Here is a 26,097-nt window from a genome sequence, read left to right as displayed (position 1 = left end):
TCCTTCATTGCCGTGATCATGTAACGTGTGGCTCTACTGGAAAATACGTTTGTTTCCTCACCGTCGACACTGGAGTCAGTGTCCGTGTCTGGGTCGACCATCTGAGGTAACGGGCGCTTTAGAGCCCCTGACGGTGTTTGAGACGCCTGGACAGGTATTAACTGTTTTTCCGGCTGTCTCATGTCGTCAACAGTCTTTTGTAAAGTGCTGACGCTATCACGTAATTCCTTCCATAAGACCATCCAGTCAGGTGTCGACTCCCTAGGGGGTGACATCACTATTACAGGCAATTGCTCCGCCTCCATACCATTTTCCTCCTCGACACAACGTACCGACACACAGCACACACACAGGGAATGCTCTGATAGAGGACAGGACCCCACTAGCCCTTTGGGGAGACAGAGGGAGAGTTTGCCAGCACACACCAGAGCGCTATATATATATATATATATACAGGGATAACCTTATATAAGTGTTTTTCCCTTATATAGCTGCTGTATTTATTAATCTGCCAAATTAGTGCCCCCCTCTCTTGTTTTACCCTGTTTCTGTAGTGCAGGACTGCAGGGGAGAGCCAGGGAGCTTCCCTCCAACGGAGCTGTGAGGGAAAATGGCGCTTGTGTGCTGAGGAGATAGGCCGCCGAGAAGGGGGCGGAGCCTTTCTCCCGCTTTTTTAAGGAAAAACTGGCAGGGGTTAAATGCATCCATATAGCCCAGGAGCTATATGTGATGTATTTTTAGCCATCTAAGGTGTTTTTATTGCGTCTCAGGGCGCCCCCCCCCAGCGCCCTGCACCCTCAGTGACCGGAGTGTGAAGTGTGCTGAGAGCAATGGCGCACAGCTGCGGTGCTGTGCGCTACCTTATTGAAGACCGGACGTCTTCTGCCGCCGATTTTCCGGACCTCTTCTGTCTTCTGGCTCTGTAAGGGGGCCGGCGGCGCGGCTCTGGGACCCATCCATGGCTGGGCCTGTGATCGTCCCTCTGGAGCTCATGTCCAGTAGCCTAAGAAGCCCAATCCACTCTGCACGCAGGTGAGTTCGCTTCTTCTCCCCTTAGTCCCTCGGTGCAGTGAGCCTGTTGCCAGCAGGACTCACTGAAAATAAAAAACCTAATTTAAACTTTTACTCTAAGCAGCTCAGGAGAGCCACCTAGTATGCACCCTTCTCGTTCGGGCACAAAAATCTAACTGAGGCTTGGAGGAGGGTCATAGGGGGAGGAGCCAGTGCACACCAGGTAGTCCTAAAGCTTTTACTTTTGCGCCCAGTCTCCTGCGGAGCCGCTGTTCCCATGGTCCTTACGGAGTTCCCAGCATCCACTAGGACGTCAGAGAAATTACCAGTTTCTTATCGGGGGAAGCCCACGCTTCTTCACACACTTCATTTAATTCCTTAGATGGGGGAAAAACTACTGGTAGTTTTTTCTCTCCAAACATTATACCCTTTTTTGTGGTTCCTGGGGTAACATCAGAAATGTGCAACACATTTTTCATTGCCTCAATCATGTAACCTGTGGCCCTATTGGAAGTTACATTAGTCTCATCGTCGTCGACACTGGAGTCAGTATCCGTGTCGACATCTGTGTCTGCCATCTGAGGTAGCGGGCGTTTTAGAGCCCCTGATGGCTTTTGAGACGCCTGGGCAGGCACAGGCTGAGAAGCCGGCTGTCCCATATTTGGTATGTCGTCAAACCTTTTATGTAAGGAGTTGACACTTTCACGTAATTCCTTCCACAAGTCCATCCACTCAGGTGTCGGCCCCGCAGGGGGTGACATCACATTTATCGGCATCTGCTCCGCCTCCACATAAGCCTCCTCATCAAACATGTCGACACAGCCGTACCGACACACCGCACACACACAGGGAATGCTCTGACAGAGGACAGGACCCCACAAAGCCCTTTGGGGAGACAAAGAGAGAGTATGCCAGCACACACCAGAGCGCTATATAACACAGGGATGAACACTATAACTGAGTGATTTTCCCTTATAGCTGCTTATATATATACTGCTGCGCCTAAATTTAGTGCCCCCCCTCTCTTTTTTACCCTTTGTAGTCTTGAAAACTGCAGGGGAGAGCCTGGGAGCGATCCTTCCAGCGGAGCTGGGAGGGAAAAATGGCGCCAGTGTGCTGAGGGAGATAGCCCCGCCCCTTTTTCGGCGGACTTTCTCCCGCTTTTTTATGGATCTCTGGAAGGGGTATTTTTCACATATATAGCCTCTAGGACTATATATTGTGATTTTTTTGCCAGCCAAGGTGTTAATATTGCTGCTCAGGGCGCCCCCCCCCAGCGCCCTGCACCCATCAGTGACCGGAGTGTGAGGTGTGCATGAGGAGCAATGGCGCACAGCTGCAGTGCTGTGCGCTACCTTGTTGAAGACCGAAGTCTTCTGCCGCCGATTTTCAGGACCATCTTCTTGCTTCTGGCTCTGTAAGGGGGACGGCGGCGCGGTTCCGGGACCGGACGATCGAGGTCGGGTCCTGTGTTCGATCCCTCTGGAGCGAATGGTGTCCAGTAGCCTAAGAAGCCCAAGCTGGCTGCAAGCAGGTAGGTTCGCTTCTTCTCCCCTTAGTCCCTCGCTGCAGTGAGTCTGTTGCCAGCAGGTCTCACTGTAAAATAAAAAACCTAAATATACTTTCTTTCTAGAAGCTCAGGAGAGCCCCTAGTGTGCATCCAGCTCAGCTGGGCACAAGATTCTAACTGAGGTCTGGAGGAGGGTCATAGAGGGAGGAGCCAGTGCACACCAGGTAGACCTAAAGTTTTCTTTTAGTTGTGCCCAGTCTCCTGCGGAGCCGCTATTCCCCATGGTCCTTACGGAGTCCCAGCATCCACTTAGGACGTCAGAGAAAGAAGCTTTCTTCACGTTGTCAATATGGGGTATTGCGTGTAGAATTTGAGGGGAAAAAATGAATTTATTCCATTTTGGAATAAGGCTGTAACATAACAAAATGTGGAAAAAGTGAAGCGCTGTGAATACTTTCCGGATGCACTGTATATGTATGACTGTGATTGTGGATGCAGGCGTGTCACAGAAACATGAATGTGACGGCAGACAAGAACCACTTGGCCCATCTAGTCTGCCCCTTTTTTATACCATATTTGTATCTCAAACCTTATGTGATCCTTAGTTCTGTGTAAGGATGTCCTTATGTCTATCCCATGCATCCATACATTGCTCTACTCTCTTATCCTCTACCACCTCTGACAGGAGGCCATTCCACTTAGCCACTACTTTTTCTGTGGGGTGATGTTTCCTCACATTACTCACGAATCTCCCTCCCCCCAGTGTCAGCGCATGTCCTTGTGGTCTAATACTTCTCTCCCTGTGAGGAATGTCTCCCCCCTGCACCTTGGTGATACCTCCGATATATGTGACAGTCTTTATCATGTCCTCGTGTCCTAATACTTCTCTCCCTGTGAGGAATGTCTCCCCCCTGCACCTTGGTGATACCTCTGATATATGTGACAGTCTTTATCATGTCCTCGTGGTCTAATACTTCTCTCCCTGTGAGGAATGTCTCCCCCCTGCACCTTGGTGATACCTCTGATATATGTGACAGTCTTTATCATGTCCTCGTGGTCTAATACTTCTCTCCCTGTGAGGAATGTCTCCCTCCTGTACCTTGGTGATACCTCTGATATATGTGACAGTCTTTATCATGTCCTCGTGTCCTAATACTTCTCTCCCTGTGAGGAATGTCTCCCCCCCCTGTACCGTGGTGATACCCCTGATATATGTGACAGTCTCTCTCATGTCCTCGTGGTCTAATACTCTCTCCCTGTGAGGAATGTCTCCCCCCTGTACCGTGGTGATACCCCTGATATATGTGACAGTCTCTCTCATGTCCTCGTGGTCTAATACTTCTCTCCCTGTGAGGAATGTCTCCCCCTGTACCATGGTGATACCCCTGATATATGTGACAGTCTCTCTCATGTCCTCGTGGTCTAATACTCTCTCCCTGTGAGGAATGTCTCCCCCTCCTGTACCGTGGTGATACCCCTGATATATGTGACAGTCTCTCTCATGTCCTCGTGGTCTAATACTCTCTCCCTGTGAGGAATGTCTCCCCCCTGTACCGTGGTGATACCCCTGATATATGTGACAGTCTCTCTCATGTCCTCGTGGTCTAATACTCTCTCCCTGTGAGGAATGTCTCCCCCTGTACCGTGGTAATACCCCTGATATATGTGACAGTCTCTGTCATGTCTTCGTGGTCTAATACTTCTCTCCCTGTGAGGAATGTCTCCCCCTGTACCGTGGTGATACCCCTGATATATGTGACAGTCTCTATCATGTCCTTGTGGTCTAATACTTCTCTCCCTGTGAGGAATGTCTCCCCCTCCTGTACCGTGGTGATACCCCTGATATATGTGACAGTCTCTATCATGTCCTTGTGGTCTAATACTTCTCTCCCTGTGAGGAATGTCTCCCCCTCCTGTACCGTGGTGATACCCCTGATATCTGTGACAGTCTCTCTCATGTCCTCGTGGTCTAATACTTCTCTCCCTTTGAGGAATGTCTCCCCCAGTACCGTGGTGATACCCCTGATATATGTGACAGTCTCTCTCATGTCCTCGTGGTCTAATACTCTCTCCCTGTGAGGAATGTCTCCCCCTCCTGTACCGTGGTGATACCCCTGATATATGTGACAGTCTCTCTCATGTCCTCGTGGTCTAATACTCTCTCCCTGTGAGGAATGTCTCCCCCCTGTACCGTGGTGATACCCCTGATATATGTGACAGTCTCTGTCATGTCTTCGTGGTCTAATACTTCTCTCCCTGTGAGGAATGTCTCCCCCTGTACCGTGGTGATACCCCTGATATATGTGACAGTCTCTATCATGTCCTCGTGGTCTAATACTTCTCTCCCTGTGAGGAATGTCTCCCCCTCCTGTACCGTGGTGATACCCCTGATATATGTGACAGTCTCTCTCATGTCCTCGTGGTCTAATACTTCTCTCCCTGTGAGAAATGTCTCCCCCTCCTGTACCGTGGTGATACCCCTGATATATGTGACAGTCTCTGTCATGTCTTCGTGGTCTAATACTTCTCTCCCTGTGAGGAATGTCTCCCACCTGTACCGTGGTGATACCCCTGATATATGTGACAGTCTCTATCATGTCCTCGTGTCCTAATACTTCTCTCCCTGTGAGGAATGTCTCCCCCCTGTACCGTGGTGATACCCCTGATATATGTGACAGTCTCTGTCATGTCTTCGTGGTCTAATACTTCTCTCCCTGTGAGGAATGTCTCCCCCTCCTGTACCGTGGTGATACCCCTGATATATGTGACAGTCTCTCTCATGTCCTCGTGGTCTAATACTTCTCTCCCTGTGAGAAATGTCTCCCCCCTGTACCGTGGTGATACCCCTGATATATGTGACAGTCTCTCTCATGTCCTCGTGGTCTAATACTTCTCTCCCTTTGAGGAATGTCTCCCCCAGTACCGTGGTGATACCCCTGATATATGTGACAGTCTCTATCATGTCCTCGTGGTCTAATACTTCTCTCCCTGTGAGGAATGTCTCCCCCTCCTGTACCGTGGTGATACCCCTGATATATGTGACAGTCTCTCTCATGTCCTCGTGGTCTAATACTTCTCTCCCTGTGAGGAATGTCTCCCCCTCCTGTACCGTGGTGATACCCCTGATATATGTGACAGTCTCTCTCATGTCCTCGTGGTCTAATACTTCTCTCCCTGTGAGAAATGTCTCCCCCTCCTGTACCGTGGTGATACCCCTGATATATGTGACAGTCTCTCTCATGTCCTCGTGGTCTAATACTTCTCTCCCTGTGAGGAATGTCTCCCCCCTGTACCGTGGTGATACCCCTGATATATGTGACAGTCTCTGTCATGTCTTCGTGGTCTAATACTTCTCTCCCTGTGAGGAATGTCTCCCCCTCCTGTACCGTGGTGATACCCCTGATATCTGTGACAGTCTCTCTCATGTCCTCGTGGTCTAATACTTCTCTCCCTGTGAGAAATGTCTCCCCCCTGTACCGTGGTGATACCCCTGATATATGTGACAGTCTCTCTCATGTCCTCGTGGTCTAATACTTCTCTCCCTGTGAGGAATGTCTCCCCCTCCTGTACCGTGGTGATACCCCTGATATCTGTGACAGTCTCTCTCATGTCCTCGTGGTCTAATACTTCTCTCCCTGTGAGGAATGTCTCCCCCATGTACCGTGGTGATACCCCTGATATATGTGACAGTCTCTCTCATGTCCTCGTGGTCTAATACTTCTCTCCCTGTGAGGAATGTCTCCCCCTCCTGTACCGTGGTGATACCCCTGATATATGTGACAGTCTCTCTCATGTCCTCGTGGTCTAATACTTCTCTCCCTGTGAGGAATGTCTCCCCCTCCTGTACCGTGGTGATACCCCTGATATATGTGACAGTCTCTCTCATGTCCTCGTGGTCTAATACTTCTCTCCCTGTGAGAAATGTCTCCCCCTCCTGTACCGTGGTGATACCCCTGATATATGTGACAGTCTCTCTCATGTCCTCGTGGTCTAATACTTCTCTCCCTGTGAGGAATGTCTCCCCCCTGTACCGTGGTGATACCCCTGATATATGTGACAGTCTCTCTCATGTCCTCGTGGTCTAATACTTCTCTCCCTGTGAGGAATGTCTCCCCCTCCTGTACCGTGGTGATACCCCTGATATATGTGACAGTCTCTCTCATGTCCTCGTGGTCTAATACTTCTCTCCCTGTGAGAAAAGTCTCCCCCCTGTACCGTGGTGATACCCCTGATATATGTGACAGTCTCTCTCATGTCCTCGTGGTCTAATACTTCTCTCCCTGTGAGGAATATCTCTCCCTGTACCGTGGTGATACCCCTGATATATGTGACAGTCTCTCTCATGTCCTCGTGGTCTAATACTTCTCTCCCTTTGAGGAATGTCTCCCCCAGTACCGTGGTGATACCCCTGATATATGTGACAGTCTCTCTCATGTCCTCGTGGTCTAATACTTCTCTCCCTGTGAGGAATGTCTCCCCCTCCTGTACCGCAGTGATACCCCTGATATATGTGACAGTCTCTCTCATGTCCTTGTGGTCTAATACTTCTCTCCCTGTGAGGAATATCTCCTCCTGTACCGTGGTGATACCCCTGATAGATGTGACAGTCTCTCTCATGTCCTTGTGGTCTAATACTTCTCTCCCTGTGAGGAATGTATCCCCCCTGTCCCGTGGTGATACCCCTGATATATGTGACAGTCTCTCTCATGTCCCCCCTTTCCCTTCTCTGCCGCACACTATACATAGTAAGGTCCTCTAGTCTCTCCGGGTAAGTTGTGTGATGTAGGCCGTGCTCCATGTTAGTTGCTCTTCTTTGTAGTCTCTAATGTATTAATATCCTTCTGAAGATATGGCCTCTAGAACTGGACACAGTATTCTAGATGAGGCTGTACCAATGACCTATACAGTGGCATTATTACTTCTTTCTGCTGCTGATTCCTCTCCCTATGCACCAAGCATCTGACTAGCCGTCCTCATTGCTGTGTTACATTGCTGACCTGCCTTTATGTCACCTGAAATAGTGACTCCTAGATCCCTTGTCTCCTCAGTAGTTTCCAGTATAGTGCCATTAATACTATACCACACGGTACATCATTACCACCGGAGCCCAGCCACGCTATACCACACAATACATTACCATCAGAGCCCAGCCACGCTATACCACACAGTACATCATTACCAAAAGAGCCCAGCCACGCTATACCACACGGTACATCATCACCACCGGAGCCCAGCTACGCTATACCACACAGTACATCATTACCACCAGAGCCCAGCACGCTATACCACACAGTACATCATTACCACCAGAGCCCAGCCACGCTATACCACACAGTACATCATTACCACCAGAGCCCAGCCACGCTATACCACACTGTACATCATTACCACCAGAGCCCAGCCACGCTATACCACACAGTACATCATTACCACCAGAGCCCAGCCAGGCTATACCACACGGTACATCATTACCACCAGAGCCCAGCCACTCTATACCACACAGTACATCATTACCACCAGAGCCCAGCCAGGCTATACCACACAATACATTACCACCAGAGCCCAGCCACACTATACCACACAGTACATCATTACCACCAGAGCCCAGCCAGGCTATACCACACGGTACATCATTACCACCAGAGCCCAGCCACTCTATACCACACAGTACATCATTACCACCAGAGCCCAGCCACGCTATATCACACAATACATTACCACCAGAGCCCAGCCACGCTATACCACACAATACATTACCACCAGAGCCCAGCCACGCTATACCACACAGTACATCATTACCAAAAGAGCCCAGCCACGCTATACCACACAGTACATCATTACCACCAGAGCCCAGCCACGCTATACCACACAATACATCACAAGAGCCCAGCCACGCTATACCACACGGTACATCATTACCACCAGAGCCCAGCCACGCTATACCACACAGCCACGCTATAACACACAATACATTACCACCAGTGCCCAGCCACGCTATACCACACAGTACATCATTACCACCAGAGCCCAGCCACGCTATACCACACAGTACATCATTACCACCAGAGCCCAGCCACGCTATACCACACAGTACATAATTACCACCAGAGCCCAGCCACGCTATACCACACAGTACATCATTACCACCAGAGCCCAGCCACGCTATACCACACAATACATCATTACCACCAGAGCCCAGCCATGCTATACCACACAACACATCATTACCACCAGAGCCCAGCCACGCTATACCACACGGTACATCATTACCACCAGAGCCCAGCCACGCTATACCACACGGTACATCATTACCACCAGAGCCCAGCCACGCTATACCACACAGTACATCATTACCACCAGAGCCCAGCCAGTCTATACCACATGGTACATCATTATCACCAGATCCCAGCCACGCTATACCACACATTTCATCATTACCACCAGAGCACAGCCACTTTATACCACACGGTACATCATTACCACCAGAGCCCACCCACACTATACCACACAGTACATCATTACCACCAGAGCTCAGCCACTCTATACCACACGGTACATCATTACCACCAGAGCCCAGCCACTCTATACTAGAGATGTGCACCGGAAATTTTTCGGGTTTTGTGTTTGGGTTTTGGATTCGGTTCCGCGGCCGTGTTTTGGATTCGGACGCGTTTTGCCAAAACCTCCCTGAAAATTTTTTGTCGGATTCGGGTGTGTTTTGGATTCGGGTGTTTTTTTACAAAAAACCCTCAAAAACAGCTTAAATCATAGAATTTGGGGGTCATTTTGATCCCATAGTATTATTAACCTCAATAACCATAATTTCCACTCATTTTCAGTCTATTCTGAACACCTCACACCTCACAATATTATTTTTAGTCCTAAAATTTGCACTGAGGTCGCTGGATGGCTAAGCTAAGCGACACAAGTGGCCGACACAAACACCTGGCCCATCTAGGAGTGGCACTGCAGTGTGAGACAGGATGGCACTTCAAAAAAATAGTCCCCAAACAGCACATGATGCAGAGAAAAAAAGAGGCGCAATGAGGTAGCTGTGTGACTAAGCTAAGCGACACAAGTGGCCGACAAAAACACCTGGCCATTCTAGGAGTGGCACTGCAGTGTCAGACAGGATCGAACTTCAAAAATGAAGTTTTTTTCATCCTCATGTGAAGCTGAACCACTAGCCATGAACATAGGCCAGGGCCTCAGCCGTTCCTTGCCACTCCGTGTCGTAAATGGCATATTGGCAAGTTTACGCTTCTCATCAGACGCTTTCAATTTTGATTTTTGGGTCATTTTACTGAACTTTTGTTTTTTGGATTTTACATGCTCTTTACTATGACATTGGGCATCGGCCTTGGCAGACGACGTTGATGGCATTTCATCGTCTCGGCCATGACTAGTGGCAGCAGCTTCAGCACGAGGTGGAAGTGGATCTTGATCTTTCCCTATTTTAACCTCCACATTTTTGTTCTCCATTTTTTAATGTGTGGAATTATATGCCAGTATCAATAGCAATGGCCTACTACTATATATACTGCGCACGACTGAAATGCACCACAGGTATGGATGGATAGTATACTTGACGACACAGAGGTAGGTAGAGCAGTGGCCTTCCGTACCGTACTGCTATATATACTGGTGGTCACTGTCAGCAAACTGCAAAACTAAAATGCACCACAGGTATAGAATCTAGATGGATAGTATACTTGACGACACAGAGGTAGGTAGAGCAGTGGCCTTCCGTACCGTACTGCTATATATACTGGTGGTCACTGTCAGCAAAACTCTGCACTGTACTCCTCCTATATAATACTGCTGGTCCCCAGTCCCCACAATAAAGCAGTGTGAGCACAGATATATGCAGCACACTGAGCACAGATATGGAGCGTTTTTTTCAGGCAGACAACGTATAATACTGGTGGTCACTGGTCAGCAAAACTCTGCACTGTACTCCTCCTATATAATACAGCTGCTCCCCAGTCCCCACAATTAAGCAATAAGCACAAATATTTGCAGCAACATTAATAAACGGAGAGGACGCCAGCCACGTCCTCTCCCTAACATTTCCAATGCACGAGTGAAAATGGCGGCGACGCGCGGCTCCTTATATAGAATCCGACAGCGGGATGATGACGTTCGGGCGCGCTCGGATTAACCGAGCCATACGGGAGAATCCGAGTATGCCTCGGACCCGTGTAAAATGTGTGAAGTTCGGGGGGGTTCGGTTTCCGAGGAACCGAACCCGCTCATCACTACTCTATACCACACAGTACATCATTACCACCAGAGCCCAGCCACGCTATACCACAGGGTACATCATTACCACCAGAGCCCAGCCACGCTATACCACACAATACATTACCACCAGAGCCCAGCCACGCTATACCACACGGTACATCATTACCACCAGAGCCCAGCCACTCTATTGTAATAAGGCCAGAATAGAATACTTTAAATGACAGAAAAACTAAGAAGAAACAAAAACCAAGCCTGACTGTGAAGCTGTAGGTAAAGCAATAACTTACCGGTATGACGCGAAGATTGTTGGATATAAGGTCGCGAGAGGTCACATGTCTTGTCTGGTCCTCATTACATCGTACATCCAAAGTGAACTCAACTGAACAATCGGCACAGAATTCATCACACGTACATTCCTGTCCACAGAAACAACCGTGTGTCAGACATGTACAGACACCCCCCACAGTGATACACACCCCCAGCCAGTCCCTGATAGTGACACACAAACCCCAGCCATTCCCCGATAGTGATACACACACACAGCCCTGACACAGGCAGTCACCCCCAGCCATTCCCCGATAGTAACACACACACAGCCCTGACACAGGCAGTCACCCCCAGCCAGTCCCCGAGAGGGACACACACACCCCCAGCCATTCCCCGATAGTGATACACACACAGCCAATCACCCCCAGCCAGTCCCCGATAGTAAAACACACACACAGCCAATCACCCCCAGCCAGTCCCCGATATTAACACACACAGCCAATCACCGCCAGCCATTCCCCGATAGTGATACACACACACAGCCAATCACCCCCAGCCAGTCCCCGATAGTGATACACACATACAGCCCTGACACAGGCAGTCACCACCAGCCAGTCCCCGATAGTGATACACAAACACAGCCAATCACCCCCAGCCATTCCCCGATAGTGATACACACACACAGCCCTGACACATGAAATCACCCCCAGCCGGTCCCCGATAGTGACACACAACCCCAAGCCATTCCCCGATAGTAACACACACAGAGCCCTGACACAGGCAGTCACCCCAAGCTAGTCCACGACAGTGACACACACACCCCAACCATTCCCCTATAGTGATACACACACAGCCCTGACACAGGCAGTCACCCCCAGCCAGTCCACGATAGTAACACACACACACACACACACAGCCCTGACACATCAAATCACCCCCAGCCGGTCCCGAGAGGGACCCCCCCCCCCCCAGCCATTCCCCGATAGTGATACACACACACAGCCAATCACCCCCAGCCAGTCCCCAATAGTGACACACACACACAGCCCTGACACAGGCAGTCACCCCCAGCCATTCCCCGATAGTAACACACACAGCCCTTACACAGGCAGTCACCCCCAGCCAGTCCCCGAGAGGGACACACCCCCCCCCAGCCATTCCCCGATAGTGATACACACACACACACACACAGCCAATCACCCCCAGCCAGTCCCCGATAGTAAAACACACACACAGCCAATCACCCCCAGCAAGTCCCCGATAGTGATACACACATACAGCCCTGACACAGGCAGTCACCACCAGCCAGTCTCCAATAGTGATACACAAACACAGCCAATGACCCCCAGCCATTCCCCGATAGTGATACACACATACAGCCCTGACATAGGCAATCACCCCCAGCCAATCCCCGATAGTGACACACACACACAGCCCTGACACATGAAATCACCCCCAGCCGGTCCCCGATAGTGACACACAACCCCAAGCCATTCCCTGATAGTAACACACAGAGACCCCTGACACAGGCAGTCACCCCCAGTAGATGGATGCCAGTGAGAGAGATGGGGGTAAGGTGCACTGCAGATGATGGGTTATTACAGGTCTATGGAAGTCTCACCCGGGAATACTGCAGCTTGTCCACAATGTCATCACTGGTCAGCGGAATGAGTCCTAAAGACAAGAGGAATCAGAGATGTTAGGGGTGCACAGTGGTGTAATTCCCAGATTCTCTATTATGCCCCCAGACTCACCCACTCTGTGTGCTATGAATTCATCATGGAGAACGGAAGAGTTGGCATCAATCTGCACCCAGTCAATAGCTGGAAGAGATGAAGAATCAGTACATAGAATATGCTGTATGTAATGAGCCAAGATGTCTGCCTACTGCCCTCTACTATCTAAGTATCTGTGTGACTCTGCCTGGCACGATGCAGGCGCCTCCGTGCGACTCTGCCTGGCACGATGCAGGCGCCTCCGTGCGACTCTGCCTGGCACGATGCAGGCGCCTCCGTGCGACTCTGCCTGGCACGATGCAGGCGCCTCCGTGCGACTCTGCCTGGCACGATGCAGGCGCCTCCGTGCGACTCTGCCTGGCGGCTCAGAGAGAAGACGGTGCTATCACCCCAACACCTCCCAGCTGTGTGATAAATACATATATAGCCATTGTGGGCACTGCTGTGTGGCATATACATACATATAGCCATTGTGGACAATGCTGTGTGGCATATACATATATATAGCCAGTGTGGGCACTGCTGTGTGACATACATATATATATAGCTATTGTGGGCACTGCTGTGTGGCATATACATATATATATAGTCATTGTGGGCACTGCTGTGTGGCATAAACATATAGCTATTGTGGGCACTGCTGTGTGACATACATATATATATATAGCCATTGTGGGCACTGCTGTGTGACATATATATATATATATATATATAGCCATTGTGGGCACTGCTGTGTGGTATATACATATATATAGCCATGGTGGGCACTACTGTATGGCATATACATATATAGCCATTGTAGGCACTACTGTGTGGCATATACATATATATAGCTATTGTGGGCACTACTGTGTGGCATATACATATATATATATCCATTGTGGGCACTGCTGTGTGGCATATACATAGCCATTTTGGGCACTGCTGTGTGGCATATACATATATATAGCCATTGTGGGCACTGCTGTGTGGCATATACATAGCCATTGTGGGCACTGCTGTGTGGCATATAATAAGAATTTACTTACCGATAATTCTATTTCTCGGAGTCCGTAGTGGATGCTGGGGTTCCTGAAAGGACCATGGGGAATAGCGGCTCCGCAGGAGACAGGGCACAAAAAGTAAAGCTTTTAACCATGTGGTGTGTACTGGCTCCTCCCCCTATGACCCTCCTCCAAGCCTCAGTTAGGTACTGTGCCCGGACGAGCGTACACAATAAGGAAGGATCTTGAATCCCGGGTAAGACTCATACCAGCCACACCAATCACACCGTACAACTTGTGATCTAAAACCCAGTTAACAGTATGATAACAGAGGAGCCTCTGAAAGATGGCTTCCTACAACAATAACCCGATGAAGGCAACAATAATAAGAATTTACTTACCGATAATTCTATTTCTCGGAGTCCGTAGTGGATGCTGGGGTTCCTGAAAGGACCATGGGGAATAGCGGCTCCGCAGGAGACAGGGCACAAAAAGTAAAGCTTTTAACCATGTGGTGTGTACTGGCTCCTCCCCCTATGACCCTCCTCCAAGCCTCAGTTAGGTACTGTGCCCGGACGAGCGTACACAATAAGGAAGGATCTTGAATCCCGGGTAAGACTCATACCAGCCACACCAATCACACCGTACAACTTGTGATCTAAAACCCAGTTAACAGTATGATAACAGAGGAGCCTCTGAAAGATGGCTTCCTACAACAATAACCCGATGAAGGCAACAATAACTATGTACAATTATTGCAGATAATCCGCACTTGGGATGGGCGCCCAGCATCCACTACGGACTCCGAGAAATAGAATTATCGGTAAGTAAATTCTTATTTTCTCTATCGTCCTAGTGGATGCTGGGGTTCCTGAAAGGACCATGGGGATTATACCAAAGCTCCCAAACGGGCGGGAGAGTGCGGATGACTCTGCAACACCGAATGAGAGAACTCCAGGTCCTCTTTTGCCAGGGTATCAAATTTGTAGAATTTTACAAACGTGTTCTCCCCCGACCACGTAGCTGCTCGGCAGAGTTGTAATGCCGAGACCCCTCGGGCAGCCGCCCAAGATGAGCCCACCTTCCTTGTGGAATGGGCCTTAACAGATTTAGGCTGTGGCAGGCCTGCCACAGAATGTGCAAGTTGAATTGTGCTACAAATCCAACGAGCAATCGACTGCTTAGAAGCAGGAGCACCCAGCTTGTTGGGTGCATACAGTATAAACAGCGAGTCAGATTTTCTGACTCCAGCCGTCCTTGAAATGTATATTTTTAAAGCTCTAACAACGTCCAACAACTTGGAGTCCTCCAAGTCGTTTGTAGCCGCAGGCACTACAATAGGCTGGTTCAGGTGAAACGCTGATACCACCTTAGGGAGAAAATGCGGACGCGTCCGCAGTTCTGCCCTATCCGAATGGAAAATAGGGATTTTTGTTTACTTACCGTAAAATCTCTTTCTCTGATTCCATCTGGGGGACGCTGCGCCGTTACTTGTGGGTTAGAGGTGTGTGGTTGTGGAGTTTGGCACAGAACTATTAGAATCTAACTCCTCCCCCCTCTAACCCCTCCCATCTCCTTCCTGCCTAGCCAGTACCTCAGTTAACGTTTAGCCAAGCCAAAGGAGATAGACCGAAAATAATTAACTGGTTAAACCAGACAAACATATGGGAAGGATCGCAGCGTCCCCCAGATGGAATCAGAGAAAGAGATTTTACGGTAAGTAAACAAAAATCCCTATTTCTCTTTCATCCATCTGGGGGACGCTGCGCCGTTACTTGTGGGATTTCCCAAAGCAAGCTAATGAGAGGAGGGAGAAGTAGACGGCATAGCCGTCCGTAACATCTGACGCCCAACAGAGGCAGTCTCCAAACCAAAAGGTAAAACTTTTTTTTTTTTTTATAAACGTATGCACCGTCGACCAGGTCGTCGCCCTACACAGCTGCTCAATCGATGCACCCCCGCGAGCAGCCCAAGAAGCTCCAACTCGAATGAGCTGGAATTGAGTCAGGAACTGAAACATCAGAAGACTGTTTGATGGTCGAAGTCACCCAACGAACCACTGTGTTCTTGGAAGCCGGCCAATCTCGTTTGGACGCATCAATTAAAAACCAACAATGCATCCGTACGACAGATATGATCCGTACGAGATAATTAAACCGTAAGGCCCTAAGCATATCTAAAAGAACCAAATGGGGATCCTCCCCGGAAGGAGAAGGATTAAACGCTGGAAGGACAATGTCCTGATTTAGATGAAACGCTGACACAACTTTTAGAAGGAAGGAAGGTCTTGTTCGCAGAACCACCCGGTCATCATGAAACACCAACAAGGGTGATCTGCAAGAAAAAAAAGGGAAAGAGCTGCCAATTGAGATCCTCATCTTGCGGAGGCAATTGCCAATAGGAAAACAACTTTTGAACGTTAGCTACCGCTATTCTACAGATTCCAAAGGTATCAAATGGAGACTTCTGAAGAGCCGTAAGGACTAAGTGACATTCCCAGAGAGGAACCGGAGGAACAAAAGGTGGCTGAATCCGAAGAACTTCCCTGAAGGAACGTCTGAACTTCTGGAATGATAGGTTTGAAAAAGAACCGACAAGGCAGAAACTTGACCCTCCAGTGAAGAAAGTCTCAGACCCTTATTGAGACCCTCCCGAAGGAAGGGTAACAAACGAGGGACTCTAAACAAATCCGGTGTTAAACCACGTTTTTCACACCAAGCAATGTAATACGCCACACTCTGTGGTAAATTCCATAAGTCACCGGCTTTTAAGCCTAAATCATCGTTTACCCAACAGAGCGAGAAAAAAACCTCTTTTCCCTTAAAAAGTTGGATTCAAGAACCAAGCCGTCAAAGCCAGCCGACCAAACCTGGGTGGTGACATGGTCCCTGAATCAGAAGATCTGGGCGCAGAGGGAGTCGGAATGGCTCCTTGATGACCATCTTGCGCAGAAGAGTGTACCACTGTCAGCGTGGCCAATCTGGGGCCACCAGGATGATAGGAAGACAGTCTCTCTGAATGCGTTGAAGCAGACGTGGAAACAATGGCAACGGTGGACACACATATCCCAGTTGAAAGTGCCACGGCGTTGACAGTGCATCGATTAGAACTGCTGGAGGGTCCTGAGTACACGACCGTAGAGAGGAAGTTTGTTGTTGAGGCGAGACGTCATCCGATCTACATCGGGCCTCCCCCACCGGGCTACTAGAGTCAGAAACACCTCCTGGTAAAACTCCCACTCTCCCGGAAGCACTGTGTGACGGCTTAAGAAACCGCTTCCCAGTTCTCGATTCCTGGAATGTGAATCGCGGATATGGTCGGAACCCAATGTTCCGTCCCTGTGAGAATTCTTTCCTTGCGGAGTAGCCTCGAGTGCCGCCTTGCTTGTTTATGTAAGCCACTGCCGTGGCGTTGTCGGACTGAATCCGCACTGGATGACCCTGAACCATGGTTCGAATCCGAAGTAGCGCCCACCGGATTGTCCTCCACTGTGAGATGTTGATCTGCAACTTTGACTGTTGACTTGTCCAGAGCCCTGGAATTGATGAGTCTGAAACACTGCCCCCAACCTCTGAGGCTGGCGTCTGTAGTGACCATCACCCAAGACCAAATTGTGAAAGGAACAGCTTTTGGTCACATTGGAACTGTGAAGCCACCAGCGACGCAACTGACGATTCTGTATAGACAAGCGGACCAGCTGCCTTTCGAAATGAGGCCCTATCAGAGTCCAACAGTTGAGAAACCGGAGCCTGAAGGGGTCGAGCATGAAACTGGGCATATGGAACTGCCTCGAAGGTTGCCACCATCTTGCCTAATACCTGCATGCATCGGAGAACCGAAACCACTGGTAAATGCAGCCATGCTCGAATTCTGGACTGTATGTCCTGAATCTTGTCCTAAGGAAGAACCACTTTCTGGTTGTTGGCGTCGAATAAATGTCCCAGAAACATAATTTTCTGGGAAGGAAGCAAAGAAGACTTCGAACAATTTATTATTCATCCCAATGACTGTAGAGTCTCTCTTGTGAAACGCAAGCTCTTGTGAAGAATTAACTCTGACGGGGCCTTGATAAACAGATCATCCAAATATATAGTCATGACGACTCCCTGACACTGCAAAACTGCCAGCACATGGCCCATGACCTTTGTGAATACCCGAGGAGTCATGGATAGACCCAAGGGAAGAGCCTGAACTGAAAATGTCAAGGCCGACTGCGAATCTCAGAAGAGATTGATGGCCCGTCCAAATAGAGACAAGCAGATAGGCGTCTTATGTCTTAAGAGGCCAAATATCACCTTGGTTTCATGGTGACGATAATCAAGCGGATGGATTCCATCTTGAACTTTTGGGTTGAAATGAACCGTCCAGGTTGTCCACGAGTAAAATCCCCGACCCCTCTGCTGAGCGAGAACTAGAAGAATTTCTTCATTTCATAAAAGAGTGGCTGTTGCATGACGAAGAGCTCGATGTCTGGAGGGACCGCTTGGAAGAGGAGTGACGAACACACGATATGGAACTGGTTCCTCGAGATCTAACAGATATCCTCTGGATATGACCTCCGTCACCCACCGATCTGGTTTCGACAGGAGCCACACTTCTTTGAACTGTAGTAACCGAGCCCCAACCGTCAATGATCCCTCCGGAGATCCTGAACAGTCATGCAGTAAGTTTGTCGGCAGGTTTACTTCTACCTCTGAATGCCTCTCTTCGTGGGTATCTGGAAAAAAACACGAAAGGAATGGAAACTACCTTTTTCCTTGTATACGAAAGGACCGAAACCTTATAGCATTCGGTTTCGTAGGAGCAACTGGAAGAAAGGGCTCTTGCCCTCCTGTAGTATCTGAAATAATCTTCTTGATTCCGACCCCAAGAGAACTCACCTTTAAAGGGTACCGCCAAAGAGGTCTGTTTGGAGTCAAAATCGGCATTCCAAACCCGAAGCCAAAGAGACCGTCTTCCTGTCACGGTCAAGGCAGAAATACGGGATTGTAGGATCAACCAAGGTCTTACCCACATAAGTAAGAGCTTCCGAAATCTGTTCTGCTAATTGAATGTCCGATGGATCGTCAGACTGCATTCCAGTTATGACCTGTGCTAGTCAGTCGTCTGCGGCCTCGAGGACCCAAGCGCCAGCTAGAATTGTGATAAAGAAAACAGATTTAGGCATTGTATCAATCTTCCCATCTGTAGGATCTTTCAACGTCACAGACAGTATAGAAGAAATAACCGTAGCTCCTGCTAAATGTGAAATGGGAGCGTCTACCTTTTGGGCTGTTTCCCAAAATCTCATAGCCTCCTCTGCAAAAGGCTATAGAAATTTTTAATTTCTTAGGGCTTGGAAACGGGAATCCGGCTTAAGTCAGGGCTCCTTTAAAATATCCCTGTTATTAAGAGTCTGAAGGATGGTGTCTATCTAACACCTAAGCTAGTAGAAACATCATCCTCCCAGACCGAAACCTCATCCTACTCTGGGTCTAGTTCCCCATCCTCCAACGGGAATGACTCCAACTCCTCCCCCAGAAAGTTATAGCGGGCAACGTCTGTCGGTTTTTTTTTTTTTGTAGCAGAAGAACTGCCGGCAGAGTTTACAAACTTGTTTAGGGATTGAGTTAAATCAGCAAGACATCTGTCCAGATTTTGAGTCCACACCGGATGTTCCTGGCCCTAGAAGACATAGTCTGATCCACGGAACCTCTCTGTTGGTCCACCACAGATGCACCAGAGCATGAAGCACAGAGGGTATCCGCGTCCGCCCATAAACCGTCTTGCCCATAATCTGAGCCCACAGAGGCTCCACCCGAGTCTGACCGGACTCAGTCACCGATCTAGACTGACGCAATTCAGAAATGGAGGGTAGTGTCCCTTGAACAAGAAAAATAAACCAATCTTTAATAGGACTATAAATGCACTATAAATCCCCTATAACAGTGACCTAGCAGTGAACCCATAATGCTAGTGACACCTAAGGTGATGACTATTAGCTCACACTATGGCTAGAGAAACAAAAACAAAAAAAAACCACAAATATACTTGTAGTTAGCTTATCCCCATTTGAGAAGACAAAGTGAGAAGTGCTGTTGCTTCTTATAGAAACTTCTCTCCGTGTTGCGCAGCACAGCGTCCCCTGTCAGCAGTAGAAGAAGATGGCGCCCGGAGCCCTCTGTACGCTGGAGGGGAGCGCGCGAGCTGCAGAGCAGGGCGGGAAGCCGTCCCTGTACAATTATGTAAAAGCCGCGGCTGCTTACAGGGAGAGACTACTAACCGGAAGTCAGTCTCTCCCGCGAGCCGCTGTACAGAGCGGCTTGTGGCTTGTACGGCAACTGAATGTAAGCCACGGGGAGCGCGACACCACTCTCCCGGCCCCTGAGCAGTATCACTACCACAGCCCCTGACAGTAAACCCCCAAATAAAGTTGACTGTCCAGCCCCGGAACGAGTCCCGTGTTGGAGGAGAGAAGGTGGAAGGGGGAGGGGGGCGCGCGTGGTAGTAGTGTATAGGGAGGCTGACAAAGGTACAAATATCAGGATTTTGGTACTTACCGATAAATCCCTTTCTCCGATTCCACAGGGGCCACTGGAGCGTAGTTACAATGGGGAATAGTAGGCAGTAATTGGGAGCTGGCACTTTAAACAAAATTCTAACCCTGTGGCTAGCTCCTCCCCTACTATCTCCCCTCCAAGCCAGTCTACGTAAAACTGTGCCCAAGGAGAGCTGTAATAGAGAAACCTATAAAGGTAGAGGAGGTTATTGACGTCTACTGAACCAGGATAATCCAAACTAACCCTGGAATCGAACCTAATAATCATAAACAGGTTAACCTGAACTCAACCAACGGTCATCAATTGAACCGCAGACCGTTAAACAAAAAACAACAAGGAAGAACAGCGCTGGGCGGGCGTCCAGTGGCCCCTGTGGAATCGGAGAAAGGGATTTATCGGTAAGTACCAAAATCCTGATTTCTCCTTCATCCACTAGGGGCCACTGGAGCGTAGTTACAATGGGGACGTCCCAGAGCTCCCAGAACGGGTGGGAGAGCGCTGAGAGTCCTGTAAAACCGCTCGGCCAAAGTGAGATGCAGAGGCCGCAAAAGTGTCAAACTTGTAGAATCTGACAAAAGTATGACGGCCGGACCAAGTAGCCGCCCGACATAAAGTAGTCATAGAGACCCCCCGGGCAGCCGCCCAAGAAGGTCCTACAGAGCGTGTGGAGTGTGCTGAAATAGAAGATGGAGGTTCCCGAGAAGCCGCCAAATAAGCTTGTCTGATGGTCAGTCGAATCCATCGAGACAAGGTCTGCTTAGATGCCGGCCAACCACGGCGGGCAGCGTCGTACAGCACAAATAGGGAATCAGACTTCCGAATAGTCGAAGTCCTATCCACATAGATCTTGAGCGCTCTTACTACGTCCAATGATCTCACATCTGGAGAGTCCCCTGAGAGGGCCGGTACAACAATCGGCTGATTGATGTGAAAATCAGACACCACTTTTGGTAGAAAGGACATACGAGTACGAAGCTCGGCCCTATCCGCATGAAACACCAGGTAAGGAGACCTGCAAGAGAGAGCCCCCAGTTCCGACACCCGTCTAGCTGAAGCCAGTGCCAGGAGCAGAACCACCTTCCAGGTGAGATATTTTATCTCTACTGATTCCAGGGGCTCAAACATTGAAGACTGCAGAAAGGACAGGACCAGACTGAGGTCCCATGGTGCTGTCGGAGGACGGAAGGGAGGCTGTATTCGAAGAATCCCTTGAAAGAAGGTCTGAACCTCAGGCAGCAAGGCTAACCGTTTCTGGAAGAAAACCGAAAGAGCAGAGACCTGCACCTTTAGTGAGCCTAGTCTTAGGCCTGCTGAAAAACCTGCCTGCAAAAAACGGAGAAGACGGGCTAAGCTATACACGGAAGGAGAATACTGTCGACTTTCACACCATGCTACATAGGCCTTCCAAATGCGGTAGTAGTGAGAAGATGTAACCGACTTTCTAGCCCGAAGCATAGTAGGTATAACTGTACGAGGAATCCCCTTCCTTGTCAAGATGGCTTTCTCAACAGCCACGCCGTCAAACGTAGCCTGCGTAAGTCTGGATAACAAAAGGGGCCCTGTTGTAGAAGGTCGTCTCGTAGTGGTAGGGTCCAAGGCTCGGCCACCGACAACTGATGTAGAGCGGAGTACCAAACCCTGCGCGGCCAATCTGGAGCTATTAGGAGAACCAGAGCGTCTTCTCTCTTGATGCGTTGCAGAACCTTTGGCAACAGCGGAAACGGAGGAAAGAGGTAAACGAATTGGAAATTCCAAGGAGCCGTTAGAGCATCCACGCCCGCCGCCGTCGGGTCCCTTGTCCGAGAGTAGTAAAGAGGCAACTGATGGTTCAGGCGGGACGCCATGAGGTCGATCTGTGGTCTTCCCCACCGGCGGACCAGTTGCCCAAACACCTGGGGATGTAGCGACCATTCTCCCGGGTGCATGTCCTGCCGACTTAGATAGTCGGCTTCCCAATTGTCCACTCCCGGGATGAATATTGCCGATAAGGACAGAGCATACTTCTCCGCCCAAAGAAGGATGTTGGTGACTTCCCTCATCGCTGCTCGGCTGCGAGTGCCGCCCTGACGGTTGATGTATGCTACCGTCGTGGCGTTGTCGGACTGAACTCTGACCGCTCGACCTTGCAGGAGGTGATGTGCCTGCAGCAGGGCGTTGTACACCGCCCTTAGTTCGAGGATGCTTATGTGGAGAGCGGATTCGTGGATTGACCAGCGCCCCTGAAACTGATGTCCCAGGGTCACTGCTCCCCAGCCTCGCATACTGGCGTCCGTGGTGAGGAGAGTCCAATCCCATATGCCGAACAGTCTTCCTTCCAACAGATGGGTCGACTGGAGCCACCAGAGTAGCGATGACCGTGCTTTTGGAGATAGCGTCACCCGCTGATGAAGGAACAGATGAGATCCTGACCATTGATTTAGAAGACATAGTTGAAACGGTCGAGAGTGGAAGCGACCGTACGGAAGAGCCTCGAACGCCGCTACCATCTTTCCCAGCAGGCGAATGCACAGATATACCGACACCCGATGGTGCTGAAGGACCAGTCTTACCAGTGTTTGCAGAGAAAGTATCTTGTCCCGCGGAAGGAAAACCCTCTGACGGACCGTGTCGAGAATCATTCCCAGAAACAACAGCCGTTGTGCGGGGCATAAGTGAGACTTCGGGAAATTCAGGACCCACCCGTGTCGGATCAGAAAGTCCTGTGTCATCTGGATATTCTGAAGTAATCGTTCTGCTGTGTTTGCTTTTATTAGCAGATCGTCCAGATAGGGGACAATTGTCACACCCTGCTTCCGAAGTAGGGCCATCATGACCGCCATGATCTTTGTGAACACTCTGGGGGCAGAAGAGAGACCGAAAGGAAGGGCCTGGAACTGTAAATGAGTGTCCTGTATTGCGAACCGGAGAAAAGCCTGGTGAGGAGGCCAAATGGGAACATGTAAGTATGCGTCCTTGATGTCTAAGGATGCCAGAAACTCGTCCTTTTCCAACCCCGCAATAACAGACTGGAGAGACTCCATCTTGAACTTGAACACCTTCAAATACGGATTGAGGTCCTTCAAGTTCAGGATTGGTCTGACTGAGCCGTCCGGCTTCGGTACAAGAAACAGGCTTGAGTAATAGCCCCGTTTTCGATGATGCGAGGGAACCGGGATCACTACCCTTGCAGACAGAAGCTTCTGGACCGCGGTTTGTAAGGCAACTCCCCGGTTGTCGGAAACTGGCAAACCCGTGGTAAAGAACCGCTGGGGTGGTTGTTCCCGAAAAACGAGCTTGTAACCGCAAGTGATGAGATCCCGGACCCAAGCATCTGGGCAGGACTGTATCCAGACCTCCTTGAAATCCCACAAACGAGCTCCCACCCTGTGATCCCCCAGGTGGGAGGGAGGCCCGTCATGCGGTGGCAGTGCCAGAAGACTTAACGTCTGACTGGGTTGAGGCTGCGGAACCTCTACCCCTGCCACCGCCTCTACCTCTACCTCTCTGGCCACGGAAGGTAGAAGCTCCACCCCTGGCCCGTCCTCGAAACCTGGAAGGGGCACGAAAGGATCGAAAAGAGGGACCCCTATATGGTCTGCGAGCGGCTGGAGCAGTAGAAGGAAGATAAGCCGACTTACCCCCCGTAGCCGTAGAGATCCAGGCATCCAGATCTTTACCAAACAGAAACTCACCCGTAAAGGGTAACGCCTCTGCCGCCCTTTTGGATTCCGTATCCGCCTGCCAATTTCGGAGCCATAACGTTCTGCGGGCCGCAATTGTTAAAGCAGAAATTCTAGCTCCGAGAACACCTATGTCCTTGGACGCTTCGCAAAGATAAAGGGCTGATTCACGGATGTGCTCCGCCAGGTCTATCAATTGATCCGCCGGTAATTCGTCACGAATTCCAGAGGACAATTGTTCCGCCCAAGCTTCGATCGCCTTGTTGACCCAACAACCTACCTGTGCCGGGCGCTGCAAAACCCCTGCCGCAGAGTAAATATTCTTTAAGGTAGACTCCAACTTCCTATCTGGCGCCTCCTTAAGTGAAGTTGCCCCCGGAACAGGCAGGACCGTCTTTTTGGACAGATGAGACACCGAAGGATCCACGATCGGAGAGTTCTCATAGCGCGTTCTGCTATCTGCGGGAAAAGGATAGGAAGACAACATTTTTCTTGATACCTGAAATCTTGCGTCTGGATGCTTCCAGGCTGTCGTTATGAGCGCATCCAGCTCCTCCGAAACTGGAAAAGTCACCGGCAGGTATTGGTCTGTGCCAAACCTTGAAGGGCGTAAGGTGTCTTCCGTCTCCTCCACCTGTAACACTGAGCGAATAGCAGTAATAAGAGCCTCTATACCCTGTGCTACTGGTTCAGAGTCCCCATATACCTGATCGTCAGTATCCTGGATATCCACTTCCTGTATATCCTGCACATCTAACTCCGCCTCATCTAATTGAGGCATATCATCGTCAAAGTCCTGTAACACCGAGGCTAGCAATCTCTTTTTTGCAGCCTGTTGGGGGGGACTAAAGGACGGGGCTTGGGAAGGTATTACAGCCCTGGAAAGTCCTTCCACTGACTTTGCCAATGAGACTGCCCATGCAGGTTCTGGCACCGGTACCGGGACAAGCTGTCGGAACTGGGCCGCCTCTCTATCTTTCCGAGAGGCTTTAAGTTCCCCCGTCAGCAGGGACATCACCTCTGTGAGTTGTGTCGTCCATGTCGGGGCGCTCTGGGGTTCCGAGGAGGTCTGGGCTGATTGTTGTGATTCCTCACTTAAAACCTGACCCTGCTTTTGAGCTGCCTTGGAGCCTTTAGTGGCCATGGCAGCACCTAAACTTGATACCCTTCCCCCACAGTAAACAGCTATAGGCAGAATGGGAGGGAGGGGAGGGAAGCAGGGAAGAACGTAGCCACAGCAGCCTATCTGTCCTGCACGATACTGTGTGCAGTGACAGGCTGCAATAAACAAAACCTGTACCTTGCAGTGCCCCCGAGTGCCCCCCCCTTCCCCACTGTAACTCTCTTGCCGTGACGCGTGGCCTCCGTCCCGCGCTGCTGAAGAACGGGTCCCCGGCGCGCTGTTACTTCCGGGCGCGCAGAGCGGGATTAAGCCCCGCCCCCCTCCTTGACGGCGCCAAATTTAAAACTGCAATGCGCGCCTATGTCGGATCCCTGTAGCGGCTCTGTGAGCCGCGCTGCCAGGGATCCGAGCAGCGAGGAGAGCGGGCGGCTGGCGGTCGGGCGGATGTGAGCGCGGCACAGCGCTTTTTTTTTTTTTTTTTTTTTTTTTTTTTTTAGTGAATAAAAATAATAATAATAATCCGAGGAGGGGGGGGGGGGGGGTTGGGGGGGTGGTGGGTTGTCAGGGTGCTAAGAAACATCTTATCATGGGGCTGGGAACCCAGTGTATGCTATACGGAGCACCATACCATTAGGCTATGGGAGAAGCACTTCTGTAGTCACTGACAGTCTAGTTATAGCTAGAGAAGGAGCACTAACCCTCTAGTCTATAGAAGGGCTCTCAGCAAAAAACCCCTTGTCACCCCTTCAACCCATGCCTGGGTGGAGGGTATGCACACACTCACCTTTCAGGGGTGGCCCCGACACACTCCGCACGCAGCGGTGTCCGAATGGAGTGGCCGCGACACGCGCCGCACGCAGCGGTGTCCGACCATTTTTTATACTCACCGCTGCCTTGCTGCCGGAATCTTCTGCTGGATGGAGTGGCCGCGACACGCGCCGCACGCAGCGGTGTCCGCCAACTCAGGAGAGCTCAGTGTCTCCCTCAGCCGGGGCCCATCCCTAGCCGCACGCAGCTGCGATGGG

General features: G+C 50.2%; 1 protein-coding gene across 1 annotated transcript in view; it reads right to left on the bottom strand.

The window, feature by feature from the left end:
- The window catches only part of POLR2C (RNA polymerase II subunit C), a 74,651-nt gene extending 49,558 nt beyond the window's left edge, over positions 1-25,093 (bottom strand). Inside the window, exons 1-5 of the mRNA XM_063944270.1 lie at positions 24,968-25,093; positions 24,656-24,781; positions 12,787-12,916; positions 12,654-12,706; positions 11,053-11,181 (exon numbers count right to left, since the gene is read on the bottom strand). Coding sequence (XP_063800340.1) covers positions 11,053-11,181; positions 12,654-12,706; positions 12,787-12,916; positions 24,656-24,781; positions 24,968-25,093 — 564 coding nt within the window. The remainder of the gene's footprint in view (positions 1-11,052; positions 11,182-12,653; positions 12,707-12,786; positions 12,917-24,655; positions 24,782-24,967) is intronic.
- Positions 25,094-26,097: the final 1,004 nt, after the last annotated feature.

The sequence above is a fragment of the Pseudophryne corroboree genome, chromosome 11 (assembly GCF_028390025.1).
Source record: "Pseudophryne corroboree isolate aPseCor3 chromosome 11, aPseCor3.hap2, whole genome shotgun sequence".
In the NCBI taxonomy this organism is placed as follows: Eukaryota; Metazoa; Chordata; class Amphibia; order Anura; family Myobatrachidae; genus Pseudophryne; species Pseudophryne corroboree.
This window is presented reverse-complemented; position numbering and strand designations above follow the sequence as displayed.